This window comes from Dermacentor variabilis, chromosome 10 (genome assembly GCF_050947875.1).
Source record: "Dermacentor variabilis isolate Ectoservices chromosome 10, ASM5094787v1, whole genome shotgun sequence".
In the NCBI taxonomy this organism is placed as follows: Eukaryota; Metazoa; Arthropoda; class Arachnida; order Ixodida; family Ixodidae; genus Dermacentor; species Dermacentor variabilis.
Window position 1 is genome coordinate 99,833,938 of NC_134577.1, and position 24,314 is coordinate 99,858,251.

Here is a 24,314-nt window from a genome sequence, read left to right on the forward strand (position 1 = left end):
GACACTTTGTAGAATCAGGCCTGACCTTTGCCTGGCCAATCTGGACGTCAGGTTTATGTGAGCATGAATCCAGTAATTGTTTCACACTTGTTGTATCATGTTCAGAGAGTTTATGTGATGTGTTTGTGCATATAAATTTGTCCTCATTTCAATAAACTTCTAAGTTGTGAGTTCAGCACCTGTCCTGTCACTTCCATTAGGTCTTGTCCATGTCAGTGTAGTGCTGTTTACGTGAGATGAAGCTAAAGCAATTTGCCCAAACATCAGTTTTGTTACTTGGAAAGCACCTACGCAGCCCCTAGAAAAATATACCTAATATAAACCATTGTGAGAAACAATATAAATTTAATGAAAAACAACATACCCACACCGAGAGAAAGCACTTAGCAGTTTACTTTACAAGTCGTTTTAATCAAGCAATGTACACACACATTATTCAAACCTGCAGTGTAGGTCTAAGCATAAGTGCTTCAGATGTGTGTGACACATTTCAAGTACCATTGTGTTCATCAGTGCTTTTGCTTTCAATGCACTATCGTGGCCTGCACAATTGTGCATACAGCACCTGAAGGGGATAAGAGGAGTTGCAGGGCTCACATATTCTGTCCCCAGTGTTGAAGCAGGGCACCTGAGCGCGGCTCCACCACACAGATGGTCGGCTCCTTGATGACAGCATCTTGGTGTCGGTACATGTGCCCAGCCGTGAACGAGCTGCAAACATGAGAAGGAGAAGTGACAGCCTTTACGTTACTGTATGCATATTACTGGGTAATCCAAAAGTAACACAAAACGTAAAAATTCATCAACTCGTAATATATACACAATAGCATGATGCTGTTTTCGCATAAATGCTCAGAAAGGCAAGACAAGAAATGTTATTTAAAAACAAGTTTTATGGCTGAAACTTCTGAATTTGTTACCGACAGGTATCAGTGTGGCCCCACTGAACAAACTCTGACACAGCTGAAGTTCTATTACAAATTAATGTAGCGGCATAATGCTACAAAATAAACCTGTATGAACCCAACTAAAGAAATGAAGCTCTGCAGTTTGGAAAGAGAATCATACTGGTCCAGGGCCCAAATCTGGAACCACTGCCTCACTGGAGTACAGCTGCTACAAAAACTGCACTGGCCAGGGCACTAGCGATAAGGAGCGTGAGGGGGCATATTATTTGACAAGTGCTGAAAGCGGGAACAACAATCATGAGATGCTGAAGGTCGACATTTTGTGGCCAGCACTCTTGTGAAAAAATAATCCAGAAGAACATGTTGCTGGGCTAGTCAGTTCATATTGCTGAGTAGGCCATAAATATGATGACTTGGCACAAATGAGCAATGATGGAAGGAAACAAGAGGAGCACCCCTTGGTGACTTGAGCTGTATTAGTAAATTATGCTTCCAGAATACCAAGGAAAATACTCTTACCACGAGAGGAGGTTTGATAAGCCAGAAAAGGTGCAAAGATGAAAAAAGGGCTTCTGGACAAGTTAATGGTGACGTCATGGATGTTGATGGAATCTCCTCGGGCCAAGCTAATTTTTCATCGGTAAAGAAGTACTATATTGTATTGTAAAGGAACTAAAGACATAACTGAGCAAATTTTGAAAAATTTCTCTGCATTGCAACGACCCAGATATGAGAAAATACATTGACATTCGTCACTTCACACTGACGTGAAGTGCTGGAGTTTCAGCCCGAAATTCAGAAAGTTAGTGCGTGGCTCTCATTTTTCTTTTCTGGCATTCAATTCAGCTGCACCATTTCCTTTTCTGTCACATGCCACACACGGCTCCAACCTCGCTCCAAGCGACTGTTCTGGGAGGCCAACACTTCAGCAGTGGTGATTGCATCAAGCAGGCTGCAGTACAAGGTGGAATCTTTCTATGCTGCAGGCAACCATGCACTGCAGGAGCCCTGGGATAAGTGCGTGATTTTAAAGGGGGATAACCTCGAGAAATGAGAGCACTTCCACATATCTAAACATGTTTGATTAATCCGTTACAACTCGTTTGAGATCCAGGAAATACCTGGCTTTGCCATGTCCAACCACTGCATGTGCAAGGAGGCTGGCAAACACATCATCTGCTCACACCGACCAATTCAATGTTTTTCTACCTGGTGCATCACACATACCAGCTATCTCCTTAGAGTGTGTTAAGTCAACATGGCTGCCCTACATTTTAGAAATGAAGGTTTGTGGAAGCACGGCACCGACCATCATCAGCGTTCAAAGCTCTGCTATGTGTTTTTGAGCTTGTGTGAACTCAGCAGACATGAGTTGTTGCTTAACTGAAGCCATGCCTTCTACCATACGGCTGAATTAGCTGATAACTTGTCTTTTTCTTATCTTTTGTCCCTTCTTCTTTGGATTTTGTATAAAATAGGGTAGCAAGTTAGACATTTGATTAGTGCCCCTACCTTTTCTATTAGCTAGTGAATATTACGAGATGCAATGATGAAATTAGGAAATTTGCAGCCACACGTTGGAATCAGCTAGTGCAAGACAAGGGTAATTGGAGATCGCTGGGTGATGCCTTTTTCCTGCAGTGGACATAAAAATAGGCTGATGATGATGATGATGCTGTTTATACGTGTTTGACTGTGTATTACAATGCACTTGTAGTCAAAGCCAAGAGCTTGGACTCTACTTAAACAGAGCTCATGCAAAGGAGTTGTGTTCTCATTCACTGGTACGTAGCATAACAAGCTTTCTTGGCTTGTATGTCACTGCATCAGCATCACGAGTACTACTGTGGCGAGAGTTATCGAAAACACAGTCTAATGGAAATGACATACACACAATATATGCATAAGTTAAGAGCTATCCTAATACCACGGGGCATGCCATGGGTCAAAAGAAAAAAAAAAATAAGAATGTGCACGCATTTTCTAGATCTACTAAGCAGTCAGTCAGCTGAGATAAACATGGTCATCAGACGTCTTTTTCCTTATTAGTGAATGAAAATGAGAAAGTCATAATCACCCTAGAGTAGGCACGGCGCCTATTTTTCATTGAGTCAATGCATAAAGCTTGTTTTCTTTCTTCTCGTGGAAATCAGTATTTATTTATTTAGTACACAAAGCAGACCATGAGGTGGTCATAGCAGGACAGGCATGTGTAACAATATACAAAGATAGCAAGTGCAAAATGCAATAGTACAAATATAACGACACTAATGCACAGAGCATGGAAAAGAAACAAGGTTCTAATCAGTGTGTGATAGGTACGTAAGGCTCAGTTGGACAGATATTCTGCGTGGAATTCTGATGAATTCCAATGTGCACGATTCATTTTGGCATACCTTTAGCTCAAGTGGATATTAATTGTGCAATGACCTTCACTAAACTGCAACGAAAGGAAGTCATGGCCTTTCTGGCCTGGCTCACGTCTGGTCCCAGATGACCGGGCCACGGTGGAAAATGTACACCTGGCCCTGGTTGTCGACGGCAACACCTGCCACTTGGCCCAACAGACTCCGATTGGCTAGCTGCCAGTTGGAATCCTCCCACGGCAACAAATGCTGAAAGAGTTTGCAACAATAAAAACAGCAATGCTAGTTGGGCTGGCCTATCTCATTGCATACACAATTGCTTAAATCAGCAAGCCTATAAAGAAAAAACAAACAAGCAGAAATATACCTGAAGTGCTGTAAATTGAACAACAATACAACTGAAATAAAATGAACATGACCATGGCACCACAGAGTTCCTTATACTACTACGTCATTATCAAAGGGCTGACATTATGAGTAGTGATGATAATAATAAAAAGGAAGAATAGTAAAACATTTCAAATCAGATGCTTGCAAAAGTGCAAGATTTGAGTAATGGTACATGAAGGCAGAACAATATGACAATACACAGATTGATGAGGGTAGCAAAGAAGGGGCTGGCAGATAATAACATAGCAGGCTAAGAAACACGTTAGAAGCAATAATGCCAGCGGTATGGTCTACAGATTGGTTTCAGCTTGATTGGTTTCAGCGGCTTTATTTTGGATGTTTGTGTTATACAAGATAGGTGGGTCGGAGTAATCCCCCACAAGCTTACCAAAGCAAGCTTGCCTGTTTTTGTTTCTTTGTCTTTTGTTTGCAATAACTGCAACTCAACATTCGTTCTTGGCATATTATATTGACGTGGTTTGAGGATAAGTTACCATAACAAATCGTTGTTCCACTCACAATAAAATTCAAGGCCATAATTGAGAGAGCAGCATAATTTTTGTGAATTTGTTTCTCCAAAAAAAAAAATAATTATATTACACCTGCTCCACAAGTCTTGGAAGAGATTTGCAAGCCTAATTTAAGGATGGGCAGTCAGTGTGAAATGTTAGTCACAGTGTTTAACTGATATAATCAAATGCTGCCTATCGCTATAACAGTGGCTACACGTCACTGTTACACCCTATAAAAACTGAAAAAGAGTGCTTTAAAATAGAAGATTGTACAACATTTATTGTTCATTTCAAGGGAAACGGAAAACATAATGAAAGGTCTGTCCTTATATTTAACTGTTACCTACAACATATTTACTGCCAGCTATTCTATACAAAGGAACACTAACCTGAAGCAAAGACTCATGTGCACTTAGGCCTGTTCCTCTAGTAGAGTGATAATTAGCAGATGCATGACTTAAGCATGACTTAAGCCAAGACCAATTATCCTAACCTTTTGGTTAAGTATAACATTCTGCTGTGAATGTAGTAAGAAATAGAATAGGAAATGGCTCATTTTGCTGCTAACTCCGCTCGCAGCTGAAGTATTGTTCAATTCCCCTCCCCACTTACGCATATGCACCAATATTTCGTGACGCATACTGTGTACAGGGTGATGATCTGCAAGTATTCTGGAATATTTAAGGATCGGCTGTTGCAGATAACATCATTCTATTCCCTGAGCTAGACTATTCAGAGAGGAGGGCGCTGCTTGTGCAAGAAATCAATACACATTTAACCAATTACCACAAATTCACTGATGAAGTTCTTAATAAATTACTTTATGGCACATGTTGAAATTAAGGGTAGCCAGTGAGTTTACAAGCCATATACACTTGGAATGAATCTCCAGAATGACGCCGGTTTGGAAATACCTATGCACCATCTAAATCGCTGTAAAAACGCACTGTTGTTCCACTTACTTTCTTCAGAAAAACACTATTTTATGCATTCAAGCAAAAAAAGTAACTGGAACACCCATGTATTTCATACGACGGTTTGGAAAAGAATATCTCGTAACTGGTTCCATCCTAGAGATTCATAGTGGATAGGTTTTGAAAACTCTCCGGCTACAATTTGTAAATTGCAATATGTGCCGTAAAGTAATTAATTGAGAATATAATTAGCGTTTTTGTTAATTAGATGAATGTGTGATTCAATTTATCTTGACAGTAATGTCTACCTCTTCGCATATTCGGGCTCAAGGGCAAGAACTAGGCTATCTGCTACAGGCAATTTTTTAAAATTATGTAGAACTTCAAAACAATCACCCCATATAATTAACAAATAGCTATTCCATGTGTCCTGCATTTTTTCTAGTTTGGCTTATGACAGTCTTGTGCACTTAGACATTGCATGTTAAAATTCTTCATTAACTTATCAGCTATGCAGTACAATTACTGTAAATGCACAAAAAAATGATCAGAAGATCAAGGCAAACTGACAGTGTACACTACTGACTGTACTTTCTGTTTATATGCTTAGGTTTGTGGCCCATCACACAGTTTGATGATGCCACACATCTAGATTGGCTCAAGAACACAGGAAATTCTTAAATAGCATGAGAAGCAATGATCAATTAATATTTACAGCTTTGAAGTTGAGGGTCATGCAAAAATGGCTCTTTTTTTTTGCTGCTAAGTTTGCTGCATTTAGTACTTCTTCAACAATTTATTACGTAACTGGTTGGCGATGTCACACTTGACAATGGACGAAATTGAAGAAATGGGAGGAAAATAAGTGGGAAAGCAAAGAGGTTATTTCGATTACCTTAATTTCAGTTTACCTAATTTTACGAAATAAGCTAACGAGGCCAAACCATGATTTGACTTCATTTGACATGATATCTGTTTTGACGTGGTGTTGTCTGTGATTGGGCAACTAGGGATGAAGAATGATCGTTATAACACTACCGAGGAACCCACTATAACAACCAGAAGTCAATATGGCATTTTCCTGCATGTGACTAAATATACTATCCTTCAGATGTTGAGTGCACAAATCTGCTCACCAAGTGCATTAAAAACAAAACCACTGATGAAAATAACCACATTTACAACATCTCACATACACTTTTGACCACGTACGACTGGACTTGTGCCGTAAGTTTGAATAATATATGGATGGATGGATGCAAAACATTAATGAAGGTCCTGAGGTATGCGACTCAGCACGCTGCAGGCCGCTCCCACGTTGGGACAGTCAGGCCATGCCCGACCGCCGCATCGTGGGCCCCCTGGACAGCCCATAGTTGCACCCCAGCATCGGAAAAGCGGAGAGCCACTTGTCCTCATTGATTTGTTCTGTGCCTCGTAACAAGGGCACCACCAGAGCATATGGTCTAGGCAAGCGAAGTCATTGCAGTGCCTGCTAGAACTAGTGGCATAAGTGTCGGGATAAAGCTTGTGGAATAAAGCCGGGCTGGGATACGAGCCTGTTTGCAATAATCTGAGGGTCAATGCCTGTGCTCTCTTTAACTTCTTGTGAGGAAAGGGAAAGTCTCTCCTGCTGAGATAAAAGTGCTGTGTAATTTCATTGTATGCGGTTGGTTGATCTCTGTTCTCCACCACTGTGGGCTGGCGTTGGAGTTCTCTATGGCCGCGGAATGCGAGACCGCGCGCCTTGGAGTGGGCCAGCTTGTTGAGGTTTGTGGGGCCTCCCATGATGGATCCCACGTGAGTGGGGAACCAATTGAGAGTATGGGTGACAATGCTTTTGCCGTCGAGGATGTGACAGGCTTCCTTACACAGGGCGCCAATGCTGAAGGCGCGGATGGCTGCCCTGAAGTCTCTGAAGATATTGGCATGTTTGTCATCCAGGAAGGCCAAGGCAATAGCAACTTGCTCGGCCGCACACGACAACGTGCTTCGTACTGAAACGGCGTTAACGGTCGAACCCCTGTGGTTGATTGACACTACCGTGATATTGTTGCTGTTGCCATACTGGGCCGCGTCAATGAAGCAGCAGCTGCCAGGGAGTTCTGTTGCACGGCGTAGGAGCCACCGCCATGGCCTTCCTTCTTTCTACGTTGCGCTGGGGATGCATATTGCACGCGCGGGCGATATGATGATGTTGTCTTTTTGCTCTTTCGGAAGGCCCTGGCAGGTGTCTTCGACAGTGGCTGGGGGGACGCCCATCTCTGTTAGGAGTCGTCTGCTCGCCCTGGCGCTGGAGAATCTGAGAATCTGTGCCTTTTCTTGTGCTTCTGCAATTTCTTCCAGGGTGTTATGAATGCCCAACTGCAGTAGTCGGTCGGTGCATGTGTAGTTTGGTAGTCCGAGCGCGCTCTTGATCCCCCTCCTTATCATGGCATTTAGCTTGTCTCGCTCGGCCCTCTTCCAGATGTGCATGGCCGCTACGTATGTGAAATGGCATAACAAGAAAGTGTGGACTAGCCTTATCAGATTCTCATCGCTCAGGCCTCTCCTTCTGTTCGCTACCTGCTTGATTAGACTGATGATGATATCCGTCTTCTTTGCTAGTTTGTGAATGGTAATACTATTTGTGCCCGCCCCTTCGAGTGTCAGTCCCAAGATTCGAATGGACGCGACTTGGCGAATCGGATCTCCGCACTTGGTGTAGAGATCAATGTCGATCTCAGTGGGGGGTTTCCTGTTCTGTGGCTTGCGGCCCTTTCTAGTTGGGCTGTAGAGAAGGAGCTCCGATTTCTTTTGGGAGTACCGGTGTCCTGTGTCTGTTAGAAAGCACTCTGTAGTGTTGACAGCTTCCTGGAGAGCGGCTTTGACTTGTCCATCACTGCCACCCACGCACCAGACAGTGATGTTGTCAGCATAGATCGTGTGACCGATGCCTTGGACTTTGCGTACGTATCTTGAGAGGTCTACCATTGCGATGTCTGTCTTTCGTCCCTTCTCGTGCGCTATAAAACCTCAGTTATGGAATACCAACACGCCCTAACCTACGCTCTTTCAAGTTGAAGAGGAGCGGTGATATGACTGACCCCTGGGGGGTGCCTCTTCTGCTCAGGTCCATTTTCTCTGATTCCAAATCACCAGCCTTGAGGATGGCGCATCGTTTGTTCAAGAAAGACATGATGAAGGCATGGGAGGAGGAGCCTAGGTCGAGTTTAAAGATGGCGTCGAGAACGAACTCGTGACGGATGCTATCAAAGGCCTTCTTCAGGTCCAAACCAAGGATGGCTCTCATGCCCTGAGTGCAGCATTCCAGGATTTGGATCTTGATAAGCTTCATGGCATCCTGGGTGGAGAGGCCTGGCCTGAAACCTATCATGTTGTGAGGGAAAAGGTCGTTAGTCTCTATATACTCGGCAATTCTGTTATGAATGGCGTGCTCGGCCACCTTCCCTACACATGACGTCAGTGAGTGGGGCGGAGGTTGTCCAAGCTATATGTAATATATGTAATTTTTTTTTTTATGCTGTTGTCTGCTGCTTAAACATTTATTTCAGTTTGCACTGTGCTGCTTGTATTAAGCTGTTTGTATGTTAGCTCTTAGTGTTGTGAATTTGCCCACTCTGTAACAGCCCGAAAGGGGTCACAGTATTGAAAATAAATAAATAAATAAATAAATAAATAAATAAATAATTAAGTAAATAAACTGTTATAGTAGAAGAAGTTGGAAGACAGATGGCTGGGTCTTTGCTCTTGGTGACCGTTTGTCATTATGTACTGGGTCCACTTCCTTCATTGCTTTTCACAACGTTTTACACTAAACATATTTTTCAGATGGCTGCAATAGGTGCTTTCCAAGTGCATGAAATAGTTTATTTTCTCGTATCTGGCTGTTCCTGTAGAGTTCATGCATGGAGTCCACATTCTGTAATCTTGACATTGGTCCCCATATATATAATCTGATATTGAATATTTTATTATTTCTAAAGCAACATCAAATGAGAAGTTTGCACAGAGACTATCTGGTAAAAAAAAAAAAACGAAATCGGGCTTACATACACTGACACATGCATGTAATATGTACCGTGCACAATTAGGCATCCAGACAAACTGAGGGGCTTGTACATGATAAAGAAACTGTTTTAAATTATCAATTATCTGGGGCACCACAGAAATGACAGTAATGAAACAAGAGGACAGCATGCTATTACACGCACATACAAGGTTGTGCTCACTGAATTCTACAGCACACCGCCTCTTGTTTTAACATGGTGAAAAATCACGGAAAAATTTAAAATTTTGATCTTTTACAGATGCATGCTTTTCATGATTCTGTAGACGCAATTAGGAAATGTGGTGCAACGAAATTTTTCAGCGGACCGAAAAAATTATCTCAGCTTATGCTGTTGGGAACTCCTGCAAATACAACATAAGCTTTGGAATATAGTTAATGTCCAAGTCTCTTTTTAATCAAATCGGTGTAGAGAACTTCAAGTATGCTGAGCGGTGTAAAAGATTGCGTGATTCAGCTGAAACGATTATACCATTCAAGTGACACGAAACTGAATATACGATTTTCACTCAATAACGATATGCGGTCAAGACTGTGGTGGGAATAAAGCCGGAATTAACTCAATACCTTCAATGCAGATTTATTGCCTACGATGTAGTGCCTGAATCTGCTCTTGCTACTAATGTGCTGCTGTTCCTCGTGAAGTTGCCCTACGTGGTGGTGATATTTCGAACCGTCGGCCGCTTACTCCACATCACACGCGAGTCGTGCAGTGAAGTATCAACAAAGAAAAGCAAATGTCAAATCGACGATTAGAGAGGCCTGAATGGGCAAATTCGTCTAGCTCTGTCAAGAGTAAATGAACAGCTGTCAATAACGTTATCGTTCGCGTCTCTCTTATTCCACACCACAGCTTTAACTTCGTTGTCATATCAATCCCAGCACAAAAATGCGCCTTACTGGCTGATTCACGCGCACGTTGGGAATCCATATGTTAAGTCCATACTGTGCGCGTAAGATCGCGTAGCGGCTGGTTTGCTCCGAAATAAATTAGTCGAAAACGTTTCACTCATGCTCCAAAGACGCACTCACAAAATGCAACGTATTAAATGCCGATCTGAGTAATATTCGTCGACAGCATTAACCCGATCGAATGTGTCAGCTCGAACGAGTGGTAAGCATCGAGCCATAAAGCAGAGCGTTCGAAGGCGGCGTCCAGGGCACTATAAATAAGTTGTGTTCTCAAAGCGGCCCGTTGGGATAGATAATCTAAGTTAACGTTGAGTTAATTCTCTGACACACGTACGTGTGTGGTCGAAATTAGAGAAGAGTGCCTTAGTTACAACTGGCTTTAGTGTAAGGCTCTATTACAAACGCAGTCGTGCACTGTCACTATTTCAAATGTGGCAGTGCTCCAGCTGCGGTTTCACCGTGTGCGCGGGTATGCGTATTTTTGGGTGGTAAAAGCGCGGTACAGGAGATTCGCGTTGCTCACCTGTCTATGAGCGGGAGGCGCGCGCCAGCCGGCAGCGCCAACGAGCAACAGGCAGGCGACGGCTGCCCACGAATGCACCATGTCGACTGCTCAGACGACCGGTGGCTCCCAGTGAAATCGGTCACAGGCTCGTTAAAGACATGTCCGCGTCGCTTTTAGCGTTTGGGAACGCGGAGCCCACGGCGGATGCGACAGCTACCGCGACTGCTGCTGATGGATTGCGACATTGGATTGCGATTATTGCGGATGGATTTGTTGAGGGTCACGTGACGACAACTACGACGTCATTCGTACGCACTGATGACGCCATACCATTTCACGAATAGTGCACCAAGCAATGGCCCATGGCCATTGAGCGAACGCGACTTGTGCATCCACCTGTCGCCCTCGCAACTCTGGCGCTGCAATCGAAAAGGGCTGCAGATTATATGTATACAAATATTACTAGTGTCTACGTTGAAAATTCAGGAGACTGCAGGAAGAGCAAGAGTGTTTCGTATTCTATGAAGGACCCGTAAACAGTATAAAATAACTCCCGGGGCACAAAGCCCCATAATGAATAGCAGTACAACCTACTGGAGTGGAGGGAGCGCCCGTAAAGTGAAGCCGCTGCGTCGCCATTTTGCAGGGGGCAAAAGCACGCCGGTCGCCGCAGCTTGCGTGTTTTTCACCGTCGTACCTTGCCGTGCGCGGTGCTGCGCGGATCCTAAAAATGTGCTAGCGCGCTCGGGTGTTTTTAGAAAAGTTGATGTACTAGCAGTTGACAAGTTAGCGTTATCCTGCTCATTTATATGAGGCTATGCAGATTAGCACTGCCTTATATACTCTAAATAAAGGCAAATTTTCAGACCTTCTATGCAATGAGGATGCTAAAGCACCGGAAACACATGATGATAAGGAAGATAGTAATGAATAATTATGCTTGTTGCATGCACTGGCTATTTCTCATGCTAAGTTTTCAGTTTTATGCGAAGCATACTAGCCGCACAAGCACGCTCTTCCTTGCTGCGCCGCGCGCGGCCGCGTAGCTACCATATGACGTCATAACAGCTGCAAAAGCGGAGGCTCACGTTTGCCATGTTCCACTGGCGTGGCAGGTGGCCTTTAGTCCAAATTTCTTGCATGTACTCCGTCAGAGCGCTGATGGAGGCATCGTCCAGATTTCTCCATCAGCGCTCTGACGGAGTAAATTCCAAAGCCGGGCAAACCCCCTAAACTAGAAAATCTAAGACCCATTTCCCTAACCTCATGCATGGGAAAATTGATGGAGCGCGTAGTCCAGACCAGACTGACGCACTTTATGGAGCAGAACGACCTGTGGCCGCACGAGATCATCGGCTTCCGACCGGGCTTGTGTACGCAGGACGTGATGCTCCGACTAAAACATGACATAATCGACTCACGTTCTAGAGACGCCAAGGTAATCCTCGGCCTGGACTTGACAAAGGCTTTTGATAATGTTAAACACGAAGCGATACTCCACGGTCTCCAAGAAATCGGGGTAGGCGCGCGAACATTCGACTATGTCAAGGACTTTCTGTCAGACAGAACTGCCTGCATGAAGTTCCAAGATATTGAATCTCCAACACTGGAATTAGGAAGCAGGGGCACGCCGCAGGGCTCGGTTCTTTCCCCGTTCCTCTTCAACGTGGCGCTGAGGGGCCTCCCCGAAGCTCTGAGAAACATACAGGGGCTAAATTTCAGTATTTATGCGGATGACATCACCCTCTGGACCAACCAGGGGAGCGATGCGAGCATCGAGGAGCGCCTGCGGGCGGCGGCGGATACTGTCGTGCACTATGCTGCCGGTAGGGGTCTGTCGTGCTCACCGCAAAAATCGGAGTTATTCGTCTACAACCCAAAGTCGCTCCGGTGCAAGCGTAGCTGGGAATTTGACATTAAAATAGAGGGGAAACCAGTCCCAAAGGTTAACCAAATCAGAATCCTAGGACTTTTCATACAGGAAAACGGATATAATGATGGGACAATCAAAAATCTAGAGGGCTTTGCCACGCAAGCACTTGGCATATTTAGAAGGGTCGCGCTGAAAGGACGAGGCCTGAAGGAAAGAAGCTTGCTTAAACTAACCCAAGGATACGTAATAAGCCGCGTGTGCTATGCCACACCTTTCTTAAACATCAGGTCAGAGGAGAGGAGGAAACTCGACTCGCTCATTCGACGGTGCATAAAGAGGGCCGTAGGCTTACCAATTACCACCTCCACAGAAAAGCTCCTCTCTATGGGGGTGCACAATACCTGGGACGAAATAGCGGAGGCTGTCAGAATTTCGCAGCTTGAAAGATTAAGCCGAACGACCACGGGCAGAGCTATCCTCGAAATGGTAGGCCTGCAAACAGATAGGGGACTACGAGGCAAGACAAACATCCCGCTGGACTGCCGAGAAAATATAATCATTCCCCCCCTTCCTCGTAACATGCATCCCATATTCAACACGGAGAGGAGGGAAAAAAGAGCAGAAGCACTAATCAAACGCTTTGATTCAATGCACAGCAAGTCGGTTGCGTACGTGGACGCGGCAAGTGGCAAGTCGGGTGCGGCGGTCGCCTCGGTGGTCGACGGCCGAGGTGCCCCCGTATCGGCCGCCACCATTAGAAGCCGCAACTCGGAAACGGCTGAAGAAGTTGCGATAGCACTTGCTTGCGTGGGAACGGAAGCAAATTTCATAATTAGCGATAGCAAAACGGCCATCTGGAATTTTGGAAAGGGCAGGATCTCGCCGGAAGCGGCAAGGGTTCTGGCCAGTAGACGGCTGAACAGAAAAATTAGCCTAATTTGGACCCCTGCACACACGTCCGTTCCTGGCAACGAGGCGGCCCACGAGTTAGCCCGAGCTCTCTACTTCCGGGTGGCTGTGGAACCGCCCGACTGCCGGAACATGGACGAGCGTCTGCAAAATTATACGGAGATTGTCGAAAATTATCGGCTACGCAGGAGACTGGTGCCACCACCGGATAAAAGTCTAAACAATAGAGAGGCAGTCGCATGGCGGCGCCTGCAAGCTGGGAACTTCGTAAACCCGGTCTGGGCATACCATGTTATGCATGATAGAGAAACCGATGAGTGCAAACACTGTGGGGCGAGAGGGACCCTCGATCACGTAATCTGGGAATGCGCTAGCTCACCAGTGGCTAAAGCAAACATAAATTGTAGAGAGGCCTGGGAAGCCCTGCTGCGGAGCGAGGACCCTACTCCACAGCAACACGCCATCCGCCTGGCGAGACCGCTAGGTGGCGTCGACTAGAGCGGTCAGCTCAGGATGGGCTTCCATCTCTTTTCGCCTTTTGAGAGTGATCTTTTGCTGTGACCTGAATTTCGAGGACTTCACGAGGTTCGGCAAGCTGTGGGGACACTGTGGATACCAAACTTTCCGGTGAGCACCTCGCCAAACCTTTGTAACGGGCCAAAACGTGTGTGAAGTGTGAACGCTAACGGCGGCGGTGAGGCGGCGGCCGCTGGTACGCGGAACGCGTCGGCGACGCGGCCGTGACAGATGGCGACGCTTACGCCGACTCCAGCTACGGAAGCGCCGAGAACGCCGACGACAACGTTTAACGAGGCAATAGGCCCCGAGAAAACACCCAACGCGCAACTCACCTCCTCGGACGTGGACCGAGATGAGATGGAGTACCAAGAAACCGTTAATGAGGATTGCATCGTACTCCAGAGTACCGAAGAAACTGGCGGACCCCATGGACGCCAAGAAGACGACGGAGACTGGCAAACGGTTTTGACCGTGCGCCAAAAGAAGGCGCTCGCACGAGCGGGCAAAAAGGCCGCTTTTTCCGAGGGTGGCTACGAATCATCGGGCCCATCGTCCAAGCCCCCGGTACAACCAGCGAATAAAAAGAAATCCAAGACAAGGCGGCTTCCACCACTGCCTAAGGACGACTTTAAGGTGATCGTGCGCCCTCACCAAGGTCTCCCTATCAGGGAACTCACGGCGCCCCAGATCGCAGAAGCAGTTATAAACGCCTGCCAAGGAAAAGTGAATGGAAACCAGTTCCTGCTGAGACTGAAACCAGGATCAAACATTTTCATTATCTCAACCCCTGCCGAAGAGGTGGCGGATATAGCAAGAAGAATTACAGGCCTCACCTTAAACGGTCGACTGCACGCAGTGAGTGCCTACGCAGCAGTAGGCGAAGACACAAAGAAAGGAGTGATACATGGCATCGCTCCTCACACAAGCCCTGAAACCCTGCTAGCCAACCTACGTCTTCGTACGCAAGGCGTCGATATACTAAGAGCTAGGATGTTGGGACAAACGAAAACAGCGGTAATTACCTTCTTTGGCCCGATCATACCGCGATACGTCTATTATATGGGAGGGGAGCTTCCCTGCTTCCCATACAAGAATACCATACAATTCTGCAAGACTTGCAAGCAAACGGGTCACAGAACGGACGTCTGCCCGAACCCCCACCTGCCGGTATGTCACAACTGCGGCACTCAGGAGCCACAACCAGACCACGACTGCAACCCTGTTTGCGCCACCTGCGGAGAAAAGCATCTCACGGGATCAAAGGAGTGTAAACGTCGTTTCAAGCTGCCACCACAGCGACCGCAGCCAAAATCACCAAACCGGATGGCCGGCAAAACGCCGGGCAAGACGATCAAATCATCCCCACCAAAACGGAGATGGTCTGACACAGACGATACGGACGATGACGACTGGCCTCCACTGCGGACTCAAGGGGACATTCCAATGTCGCAACCCCAAATTCGAAAATCAAGATCACAAGAACGACAGAAGAATCGAGACCAAGGGCTATCTGACCACTCCGCCTCCAGACACCACCGAATGTCCTCCAGATCCCCTACCCCTTCCAGGACTTCAGTGGCAATGGGAGACTCGACCCAACATAAGGTGAGCTGGGCGGGGATGGCACGAAAAGGGGCTCCAATAACCGCCAACCCTGAGTACCAAAGAATCCTTTCTGAAAATCGACAGCTTAAACAAACAGTAGAAGAACTTAAAATCGAGATGGCAACGTTGAAGGCACAGTTTCAGAATACCAAAATTGGGCAAGCTAAACCAACACAAGGGGATAAACCTGCCGCCCAACAAACAACAATTAGCAACATTGAAAGAATCATGAATCAGGTAGTAGAACAAATTCAGGCTCTGCAAACGTTTCAACAGCAGTTATTTGCTGAGGTGCAGAACCACAAAGTTTATGTGGACGAGCAAATGTCTAAACTGCAGCAAACATCACGCAAAAGAGCCAGCAGTAACCCCGGAACACCGACGGCGAGAAAGGTGAAAAACGGGGCTGTTTCCGATTCGACGGATACCGAAATCATAGCTAACCATGGCCAGTAAAACAACCCGAACCACGGACACCGCTGAGATATGGCAATGGAACTGCCGCTCTTTTCAGAAAAGAGCGGCAGCGCTACAAGCTTATTTAGACGCCGCCATTATTCAACCGGACGTCATCTGTCTTCAGGAAGTTGGAAAGGGAGTAGTTAAGCTTAGAGACTACTACACCTTTCAAAATCCCATGTATCCTAGAGTGGCGACGCTGGTGCACAAGAATATCGCGGCCAGTGAACACTATTATCCCCAATGCTCAACGGAGCACCAATTGATCGAATTACACACTACAAAAAGGAGTAAAACCAAAACGTTTATTGGCAACGTGTACAGCCCGCCGAAAGAACGGCAGACTGCGTTTCCCGAGATGCTTGAATGGGCACTTGGACATCTGGAAAAAAAAGACAGGTTTATTTTAGTCGGGGATTTTAATGCTCCCCACACCAATTGGGGTTATAGGACAAATACAAAAAAGGGCAGAAACCTAGTAGAAGCAGTAGAAAAATATCACATGCAACTAGAGACCTTACCCCTCGCCCCCACGAGACTTGGAAATAGCGTCTGCGGAGACACGTACCCAGACCTCACCTTTACATTTAACGTAAAAGAGGGACAGTGGAGGAACCTGGATGAAAACCTGGGAAGTGACCATTATATTATTAGTTACTCCACTACGACTCCCAAATTAAAAAAGCCTTTCAGAAACGCGAAACTTACAGACTGGACTGCATATAGACATTACCCGATTCCTCAGCATCCAATAGATACAATAGAAGAATGGGTAGACGAACTGATGCAGGCATACCAAACTAACACAAAGCACGTCGCGCTAAGCGAAAAAACACCGGTAGTGGATCCCCACCTCGTCCATATGTGGGAAGGCAGGCGAAGTCTTACTAAACGATGGAAGAGACAGCGCTTAAACAGAAAGCTCAGAGCTAGAATAGAACAACTGACAGAACAAGCAAATGAGTATGCTAGGCAACTACAAGCGAACAACTGGATACAATTTTGTGACTCGTTACGAGGAACGCTCTCAACAACCAAGACATGGGCAATTTTACGGAGCATGCTTGATCCATACAATACAAAAACAGTCACAGCTAGAGCATTACGCACATTGGTAGGAGAATTTAAGGGGGATGACGCATCCTTGATCCAAACCCTGGCAGACAGATACATCGGGACAGGAGGAGATAACATCGTTAAGAGAGAGTACAAAGGCATGGCCAATCCCAAGCTTGATGCACCCATAACGAAACAAGAAGTATATGCCGCCGCTCTAGCATTAAAACGTAACTCAGCCCCAGGCGAGGATGGCATCACGAATGCTATGTTAAGAAATATGAGTGATCAGCAACTGGAACGCCTAACCCGGTACTTCAATGAGAAAATCTGGGAAACGGGAGAGCTTCCTAATCAATGGAAAGAAGCGACCATCATCTTAATACCTAAACCGGGGAAAGCAAGAACATTGCAGAATCTCAGGCCAGTATCTCTAACCTCCTGCTTAGGCAAACTTTTCGAAAAGGTCCTTCATATCAGGCTTACCAGCTATATCGAAGGGCACGAACTTCTCTCGCACAACATGTACGGCTTCAGACAACATCTTTCTACACAAGACATATTCGTGAGGCTACGAGATGACGTGCTGCAAAATGTCCCTACAGGGGGAGAGAACATCATAGCAGCGCTTGACTTAAAAAGCGCTTTTGATACGATCTCCCATACCCTCATACTTGAAGAGCTCGAAAGAATGGGCTGTGGAATTAAGATCCACAATTACATCCGCTCTTTCCTTACTGAACGTAAAGCCACAATAGGTATGGAAAATATTCGATCTTCCAAACTCCCAATGCCTAACAGAGGCACACCACAGGGTGCCATCCTCTCACCACTTCTATTTAATGTCGCAATGAACCGCTTGGCACGACAACTAGAGAAAATTAACGACCTCAACTTCGCGTTTTACGCAGACGACATCACGTTATGGGCCTGCAAAGGCTCGTTAGGACAAAAAGAACAAACTATCCAGGAGGCTATCGACTCGGTGAAGGACTTCGCAGAACAAAACGGTATGGAATGCGCTCCGGAAAAATCTGAGTTTATCCGGATCCACGGGCGTAACTACAGAAACAAACCGAGCATCCACCTAACTATGGGTGACCAGACGTTACCAGAAAGAAATATGATCAGAATACTAGGACTATGGTTACAAAGCAACAAAAGAGCCACTCACACCATTGCGACTCTAAAGTCAAGCACGAGGAGCATCGCTAGACTAATAAGCAGAATTACAAAGAAAGGTAAAGGGCTCCACGAAAACGAAACCATAACACTAGTCCAGGCTTTTATTCTTAGCAAAGTAACATACGGTCTACCATATCAAGAGCTAACCCCGTCGGAAATCACAGAAATCGACCTACTAATACGTGGCGCGTATAAGGCAGCGCTTGGGCTTCCTAAGAATGCGGCAAACGAGAGGGTGCAAGCTCTAGGCATATACAACACATTTGAAGAGTTAAGAGCAGCCGTTCTTATGACACAAAGAGAACGACTATGCCTGACAAGCACAGGTAGAAACGTTCTATCGCGTTTAGGCTACCCAATGCGACCGCAGTACTCCAAGGAACAAACGACCGCAATGCCGGATCCAATACGCGAGCGCATAGTGGTCTCCCCAATCCCACGCAACATGAACAAAACTTATCACACAGCGAGAAGACAAGCGAGAGCTAAACATCTTCAGAAAACCTTCGGCAGTAATCAAGACGTAATGTATACTGATGCAGCTAGATTTAGCAAAGGACATGTAATAGTGGCAGTTCAACCCACACGCCAAGGAACGCTTCACACATCAGCCTCGATACGCACTAGGTGCACTGCAACAGCGGAAGCAGCGGCGATTGCTCTCGCTATCGCATACAAGGAAAAGCAAAACAGCTCAGCTTTAATAATGTCCGACTCACAAGTGGCATGCAGAATGTATCTACAAGGCAACATACCACAAATCGCCCTTAATATCATAGGCGACACATTGAAAGAAGATCATGCAATTTTATGGTGTCCTGGCCACGAGGGTATCTCGGGAAACGAACAGGCACACACTCTAGCTCGAGGCTTTACTAACCGAGCTGGAGATACGCACGACGATGAAAAAGACGATCGCTTACTGGTCCGCGATATACTGGAGCACCAGCGAAGAACCCGGCAACAGTACGCTCCACCACACAAACTACTCAATGTAGAGGAGGCGCAGCAATATAGAAGAATACAGACGGATACCTACCCACATTTGGGTAGATACCACAAAATAAGCCCAACCTTGTACACTAACTCTTGCCCGTGGTGCGGATCATGGCCTTCATTGCCTCACGTAACATGGGAGTGCGCCAAAAGACCTCATGCCATTAATTCACCTTTGGTACTCACCTTGCTAAGGGAGCCCTGGGAGGCCATCCTCGCTCTTGCTGACCTCGAGGCCCAGAAGGGCCTCTTGGACCAAGCTGGGCGGGTCGCGATGGCCACTGGAGTCTTGGAATAGGGACCCACCCTGCACCGCTCCCTTCCGCCACTTTTTTTTTTTTTTTGCCTCATCAATAAATGTTTATTCCTCCTCCTCCTCCATCCGCCTGGCGGAAGAAGCCGCGAAGAGTCAAGACTTCTTTGCTTGCTTCTAATCGCGGAGGTTCCGGCCCCCGTCCCCAAGGCCTGTGTGCCGGGGACGGGGAGTAGGGGCCTCCTTATCCGGCGGTACAATAAAGTTGCTATCATCATCATCAAAAGCGGAGGCTCAGCTCGTGCGCTCGCTTGCGGCCGCGTAGCTACATAGCCGGGTCTCAGCTCGTGCGCTCGCCTGCATGAGTTGTTTCTTCGTCTAGCCGAACCAAATATAGCCAAGCAACAGCAGTTCACCAGGCTAAACAGTGGTTCAACAACTAAAATAAAGGCTAGTATGCTTCGCATCCTGGGCTTAACCTTAGCTAAGCCACAGCCATTTTTTAATTGCTTTTTGTTCTGACAGCTTTCATGATTGATCAAGTAATACACTGCATTAAAGAAGGGGATTAAAAGCTAATTATTGCGCGAATTTTTTTCTACTTTGCGGCAGCTGCATATATTCATGCCGATGAAATGAAAAATGCCCAGTACTCGGATATCTGAGATGCGGAAACTTCCAGTATGGCTCGCCTCATCGCCCACAGTGTTGCATTGGAACTTGAAAATCCGTTAAGTAATCAAAAACCGCTGGAAAAGTAGACGAACAGCGCTGCGAAGCTTTCGGCAGGCCGCTTCTTGCCCCCCGCAAGATGGCCGCCGCCGGCTTCACCCGAGCCCATAGGCCAGTATAGGCGACTTCCACTCCAGCAGTTTTCTTTACCCTCCTTGAGTACAATCGATGGCCGCCATCTTGGAGTAGGCAAAATGCAGGCTGCATTTTCTATGAGGAATGCACTTTTTTTACAGCTACGCTGGTAAACCAAGCGCCAATTCTTTACAATACGTTCCAGAAGGTCTACCTCTTCCTTTTTCTGCGCCAGTCTGTTCTTTATTTCGCGCCTACGTTTACTGTGTGATAAACGGTCATACGAGGTCATTTAGCGTGCGAAAATAAAATACCGTCAAACGAAGGCATCAGGAGAGGACTTGAGGTTATAATAAAGCTGACACAAGAACAATCAGTTGGGCTGGAGCACAAGAGGCCGGAGCGCCGCTTTACCTTTCTGTCCAAGCGATCGCCATTTTTACCTTTCTTGTGCGCCTATTTCAGGAGTTTAGAACGGATGACTTGGTCCTGGAATACATTTTTTGCTCTGAAATTTATACTTTACGTTCCCTGCTTTTGCTATTCTTCTCCACTGTAAGTTGTAATGTGCCGTCTGCGGAGCCTTCTACCGCAATAATTTGTAAAGTGTCCCTGAAACGTTTCGCACAATTTTTCTAGACGCGTAGGGTACGTGCAGCTACAGTAAAACATTACGAAAAAAGTTACGCTCCTCCATTGCCATGCTTTATCTCTTCAACTCGTTCTTAGAGTGATCAGGGCTAAGCTCCGCCTGCACTGGCCCTGCGTCATGATGAGACGTTGTGTCGTCTAATTCCGGTTGTTTTGGAGCCAGCGCGCGAGGCCTGCCCGCCAGCCGCCTGGCAGTCGATCGCAAGCGTGATCTATCGAACCAGCATGCTTTACGAGCATTCTGTCGCAGCGCCGAGCCTGTCCTGTATTCCGGCAACCACATGCGAGCTGGGCGTCTTGATGATGGGTGGAGACATAAACTAAAGCCGCTCTATTTAATACTGCTGAAACGAAGGAGCTTTAGCGTAGACGTACGCGAGCGGCGTGATGGATGGATGGATGCTATTAGCGTCCCCATCGGAACGGGGTGGTGGGTTACGCCGCGGAGCTCTTGCTATTATATTGCCTAATGTACTACCTATGTTAAAAAGAAAAAAAAAGGCGAAAAATCCCACGATGGATTCCCATGAACAAACTAGCTTTCTGAACTCACATTGTGGACTTTGTGTTTGCACTCCTCCGTTGTTTGTCGTTTCCTTAATTTTCTTCCACCAATCTACAAATCGCCGCTTACTAATCTATGCAGCGGGCACGTTTACTTTCCCCCTGCTCTCGCTAAACCCAAAGGCTTCAAGGAGGCCAGAGATGCCTAAATCGAACGCTGGGCAGATATCTTCACATTATAATAGAAGATGCTCCATCTTTTCACTAGCTTTACCGCAGCAAGTACGTACATGTTCTTCCTTTTTATATCTTGCTTTATAAGTGCGGGCTTCAATGGAAGCGAACGTGACAGCCGTAGTTGCATTCTCGGCAGCTTGGCTGGGTCGATCACGGCCCTAGCTGACGGGGATAAGACGCGTCGGCGACGGCGTGCCAGGTGCGTCCCAGGCGCGTTTCCTGACGCATTTTTTTTATGCCGATCCCAAACAGTTCCCGGCTGGGCGTCGTCTCGCATCTCCGGGTGCTCGGGCGTCGAGTACCAGCCCGGTGACCGTGTTTGGGTATGGACCCCGATACGCCGACGAGGACTCAGGGAGAAACTACTCCGAGGCTATTTCGGACCTTACAAGGTCATCCGACGTATTGGCACAATGGACTGTGAGGTCGTGCCACACGGCATTTCGCTGTCACAGCGGCGCCGCTCACGACCTGAAATTGTCCACGTTGTGCGACTCAAGCCGTAGTACCAGCGTTGTTGAACTGTGGGACTTCGCGTAACTGACCTTTGGACTTTGTTTCTTTTCGTTGTTTTGTTACTTATGTTTAATAAGTGTCCTTTTGTGTTTCGCTCTCTTATATTTGCAGCATCGGGACGATGCTATTTAGGAGGGGGGTATTGACACATGTACTTATATTTATCGGGCGACCACGCTTCGCCGCCAAACAAATGTAATCGCACAGCGCGGGACGCGCCTGCATGTATCCGAAGTTTCTGGAAAGTTATCGATGCTTCTATCCGCTGTCTGTGCCCGAACCTTGTGTAATCTGATCGCATGTGTGCGCGACGCGAATAATGTAGAACTTTGTGGAAGACACGCGGGTCCCAACGATTAGTCTGGAACATTCGACGATTGATGTATAAAAGCCGACGCGCTTGTCCCGTTCATCAGATTTTCGACAATCGCCGACCGTGTTCGCCGCTATCGTTGTGCTATAAGTGTAGCCTGTCTTGTGGGCACAGGTTCGCCCAATAAAAGTTAGTTTTGTCGTTCACAGTATTGCTACTGTGTTCTTCTACGTCACCACCACGTGACAATACAGTCAAACCGCCATAATGCTCACACCATCTACCCGCTCTCGCTTTTGGTTCAGCAAACCGCGCGCGTGCTCGCTCGTGTCCGAGCGCGGCGCGGGCATGCGCGAACACGATCTCCTCCGCCTAGTCGACGCTTTCGTCGTTTCCCGTCTCATGTACGGCCTTCCTTAGCTCGTCTTCTCAAATCGGAACGCGACAAGGTCGACGTCCTCATCCGCCGAGCATACAAGACTGCTCTCGGCCTTCCCCCCAACGCATCCACGGCGCGTCTCCTCCGCCTGGGAGTCCACAACACGCTCGACGAACTGAGCGAAGCTCACCGCACCGCTCAGGTGCAACGCCTTTATCGTTCGCCGACCGGTCGCTACATCCTCTCTTCCATCGGTCATGGCACCTCTTCTCACCCGCCAGACCTGGTCTCACTACCGCATGCTCTTCGGGCAGCCTTTCCCATCAAGCCGCTACCCAAGAATATGCTCGCGGGACACTACGACGCCCGTCGCCAAGCCCGTGCGGCCATGCTTCACGCCAAGTACGCCGCCCACCCGGCCATCGCCTACGTGGATGCGGCCCGATACGCCTCGCCCGGAGACGCCTTCGCAGTCGTCTCCGTCTCGCCCTCCTAGGCACCCTCGGGGCCGACAATCACGGCCGCCACCGTTCGAACGCCCTACGTCGTCGAGGCTGAGGAGGCGGCCATCGCTGTAGCCGCCACCTCGACCAACGCCAGCGTCATACTCCCCGACTCCAAGCACGCCATCTCCAATTTCGCCCGAGGTCTCGTCTCGCCTACCACCTTACGGCTCCTTCGCCCACTCCTACTGGAGGACGAACCGTGTCCCATTGAACTGGTCTGGGTCCCCGCACACTCGGGTCACCCTTGCAACGAGTCAGCTCACCAACACGCTCGAGGATTCGTCGACCGAGCGGTGGGCCCCTCCGCGTCGGACGCCCCGGTGCCGGAGCCCCTGGTCACCTACCACGACATTACCCAGCGCTATCGCCTCGAACGGTACGCCTACCCACCCCCACATGGCAGTCTTCCCAAGCGGTCCGAGATCGCTTGGCGTCGCCTCCAGACCCGCACCTTTCCGCGCCCCCTAGTGTATTCGCACATCCACCCTGGTGTCATTGATCCACGCTGCTGCCTGTGCGGCGACGTTGCCTCCTTGAACCACATCCTCTGGGGCTGCCCGTAAGACCCCCCACCCGCCGACCTCGTCTCACCACCCCCCACCGACGAACAATGGGAGGCCCTTCTCTCCAGCACCGACCGAGACATCCAAACACGGGTCCTGGCACGAGTTGAAGACGCCATCGTGAAGCACAACCTGGAAGCCTACGTAGCTTAGCCTCCCTTATCCCTTACCCCTTCTAATAACAAAGTTGACACTCACCCACTCCCGGCTGGGGGTATCGCGGCGAATGACAGCGTTTTATATGCACGCGGCAGGCGGCACCTTTTTTTTTAAATCCAGCGGCCATGCCAGAGGTTGCTGGTGGACTGGCGGGAGAACCTGTGCAACCTGCTCGCCGATGATCTGCTGCAGGACCGAGGACAAAAGTTAACCAGGCTCCTCGGTGAGAGGGAGCAGGGAAAGCTGGC

General features: G+C 47.6%; 1 protein-coding gene across 1 annotated transcript in view; it reads right to left on the reverse strand.

Annotated features, from left to right (window-relative positions):
• Positions 1-10,851, reverse strand: part of LOC142560853 (peptidyl-alpha-hydroxyglycine alpha-amidating lyase 1-like) — a 33,583-nt gene extending 22,732 nt beyond the window's left edge. The window contains exons 1-3 of the mRNA XM_075673258.1: positions 10,595-10,851; positions 3,390-3,523; positions 598-711 (exon numbers count right to left, since the gene is read on the reverse strand). Coding sequence (XP_075529373.1) covers positions 598-711; positions 3,390-3,523; positions 10,595-10,675 — 329 coding nt within the window. The 5' untranslated portion in view covers positions 10,676-10,851. The remainder of the gene's footprint in view (positions 1-597; positions 712-3,389; positions 3,524-10,594) is intronic.
• Between the last annotated feature and the right edge of the window lie 13,463 nt (positions 10,852-24,314).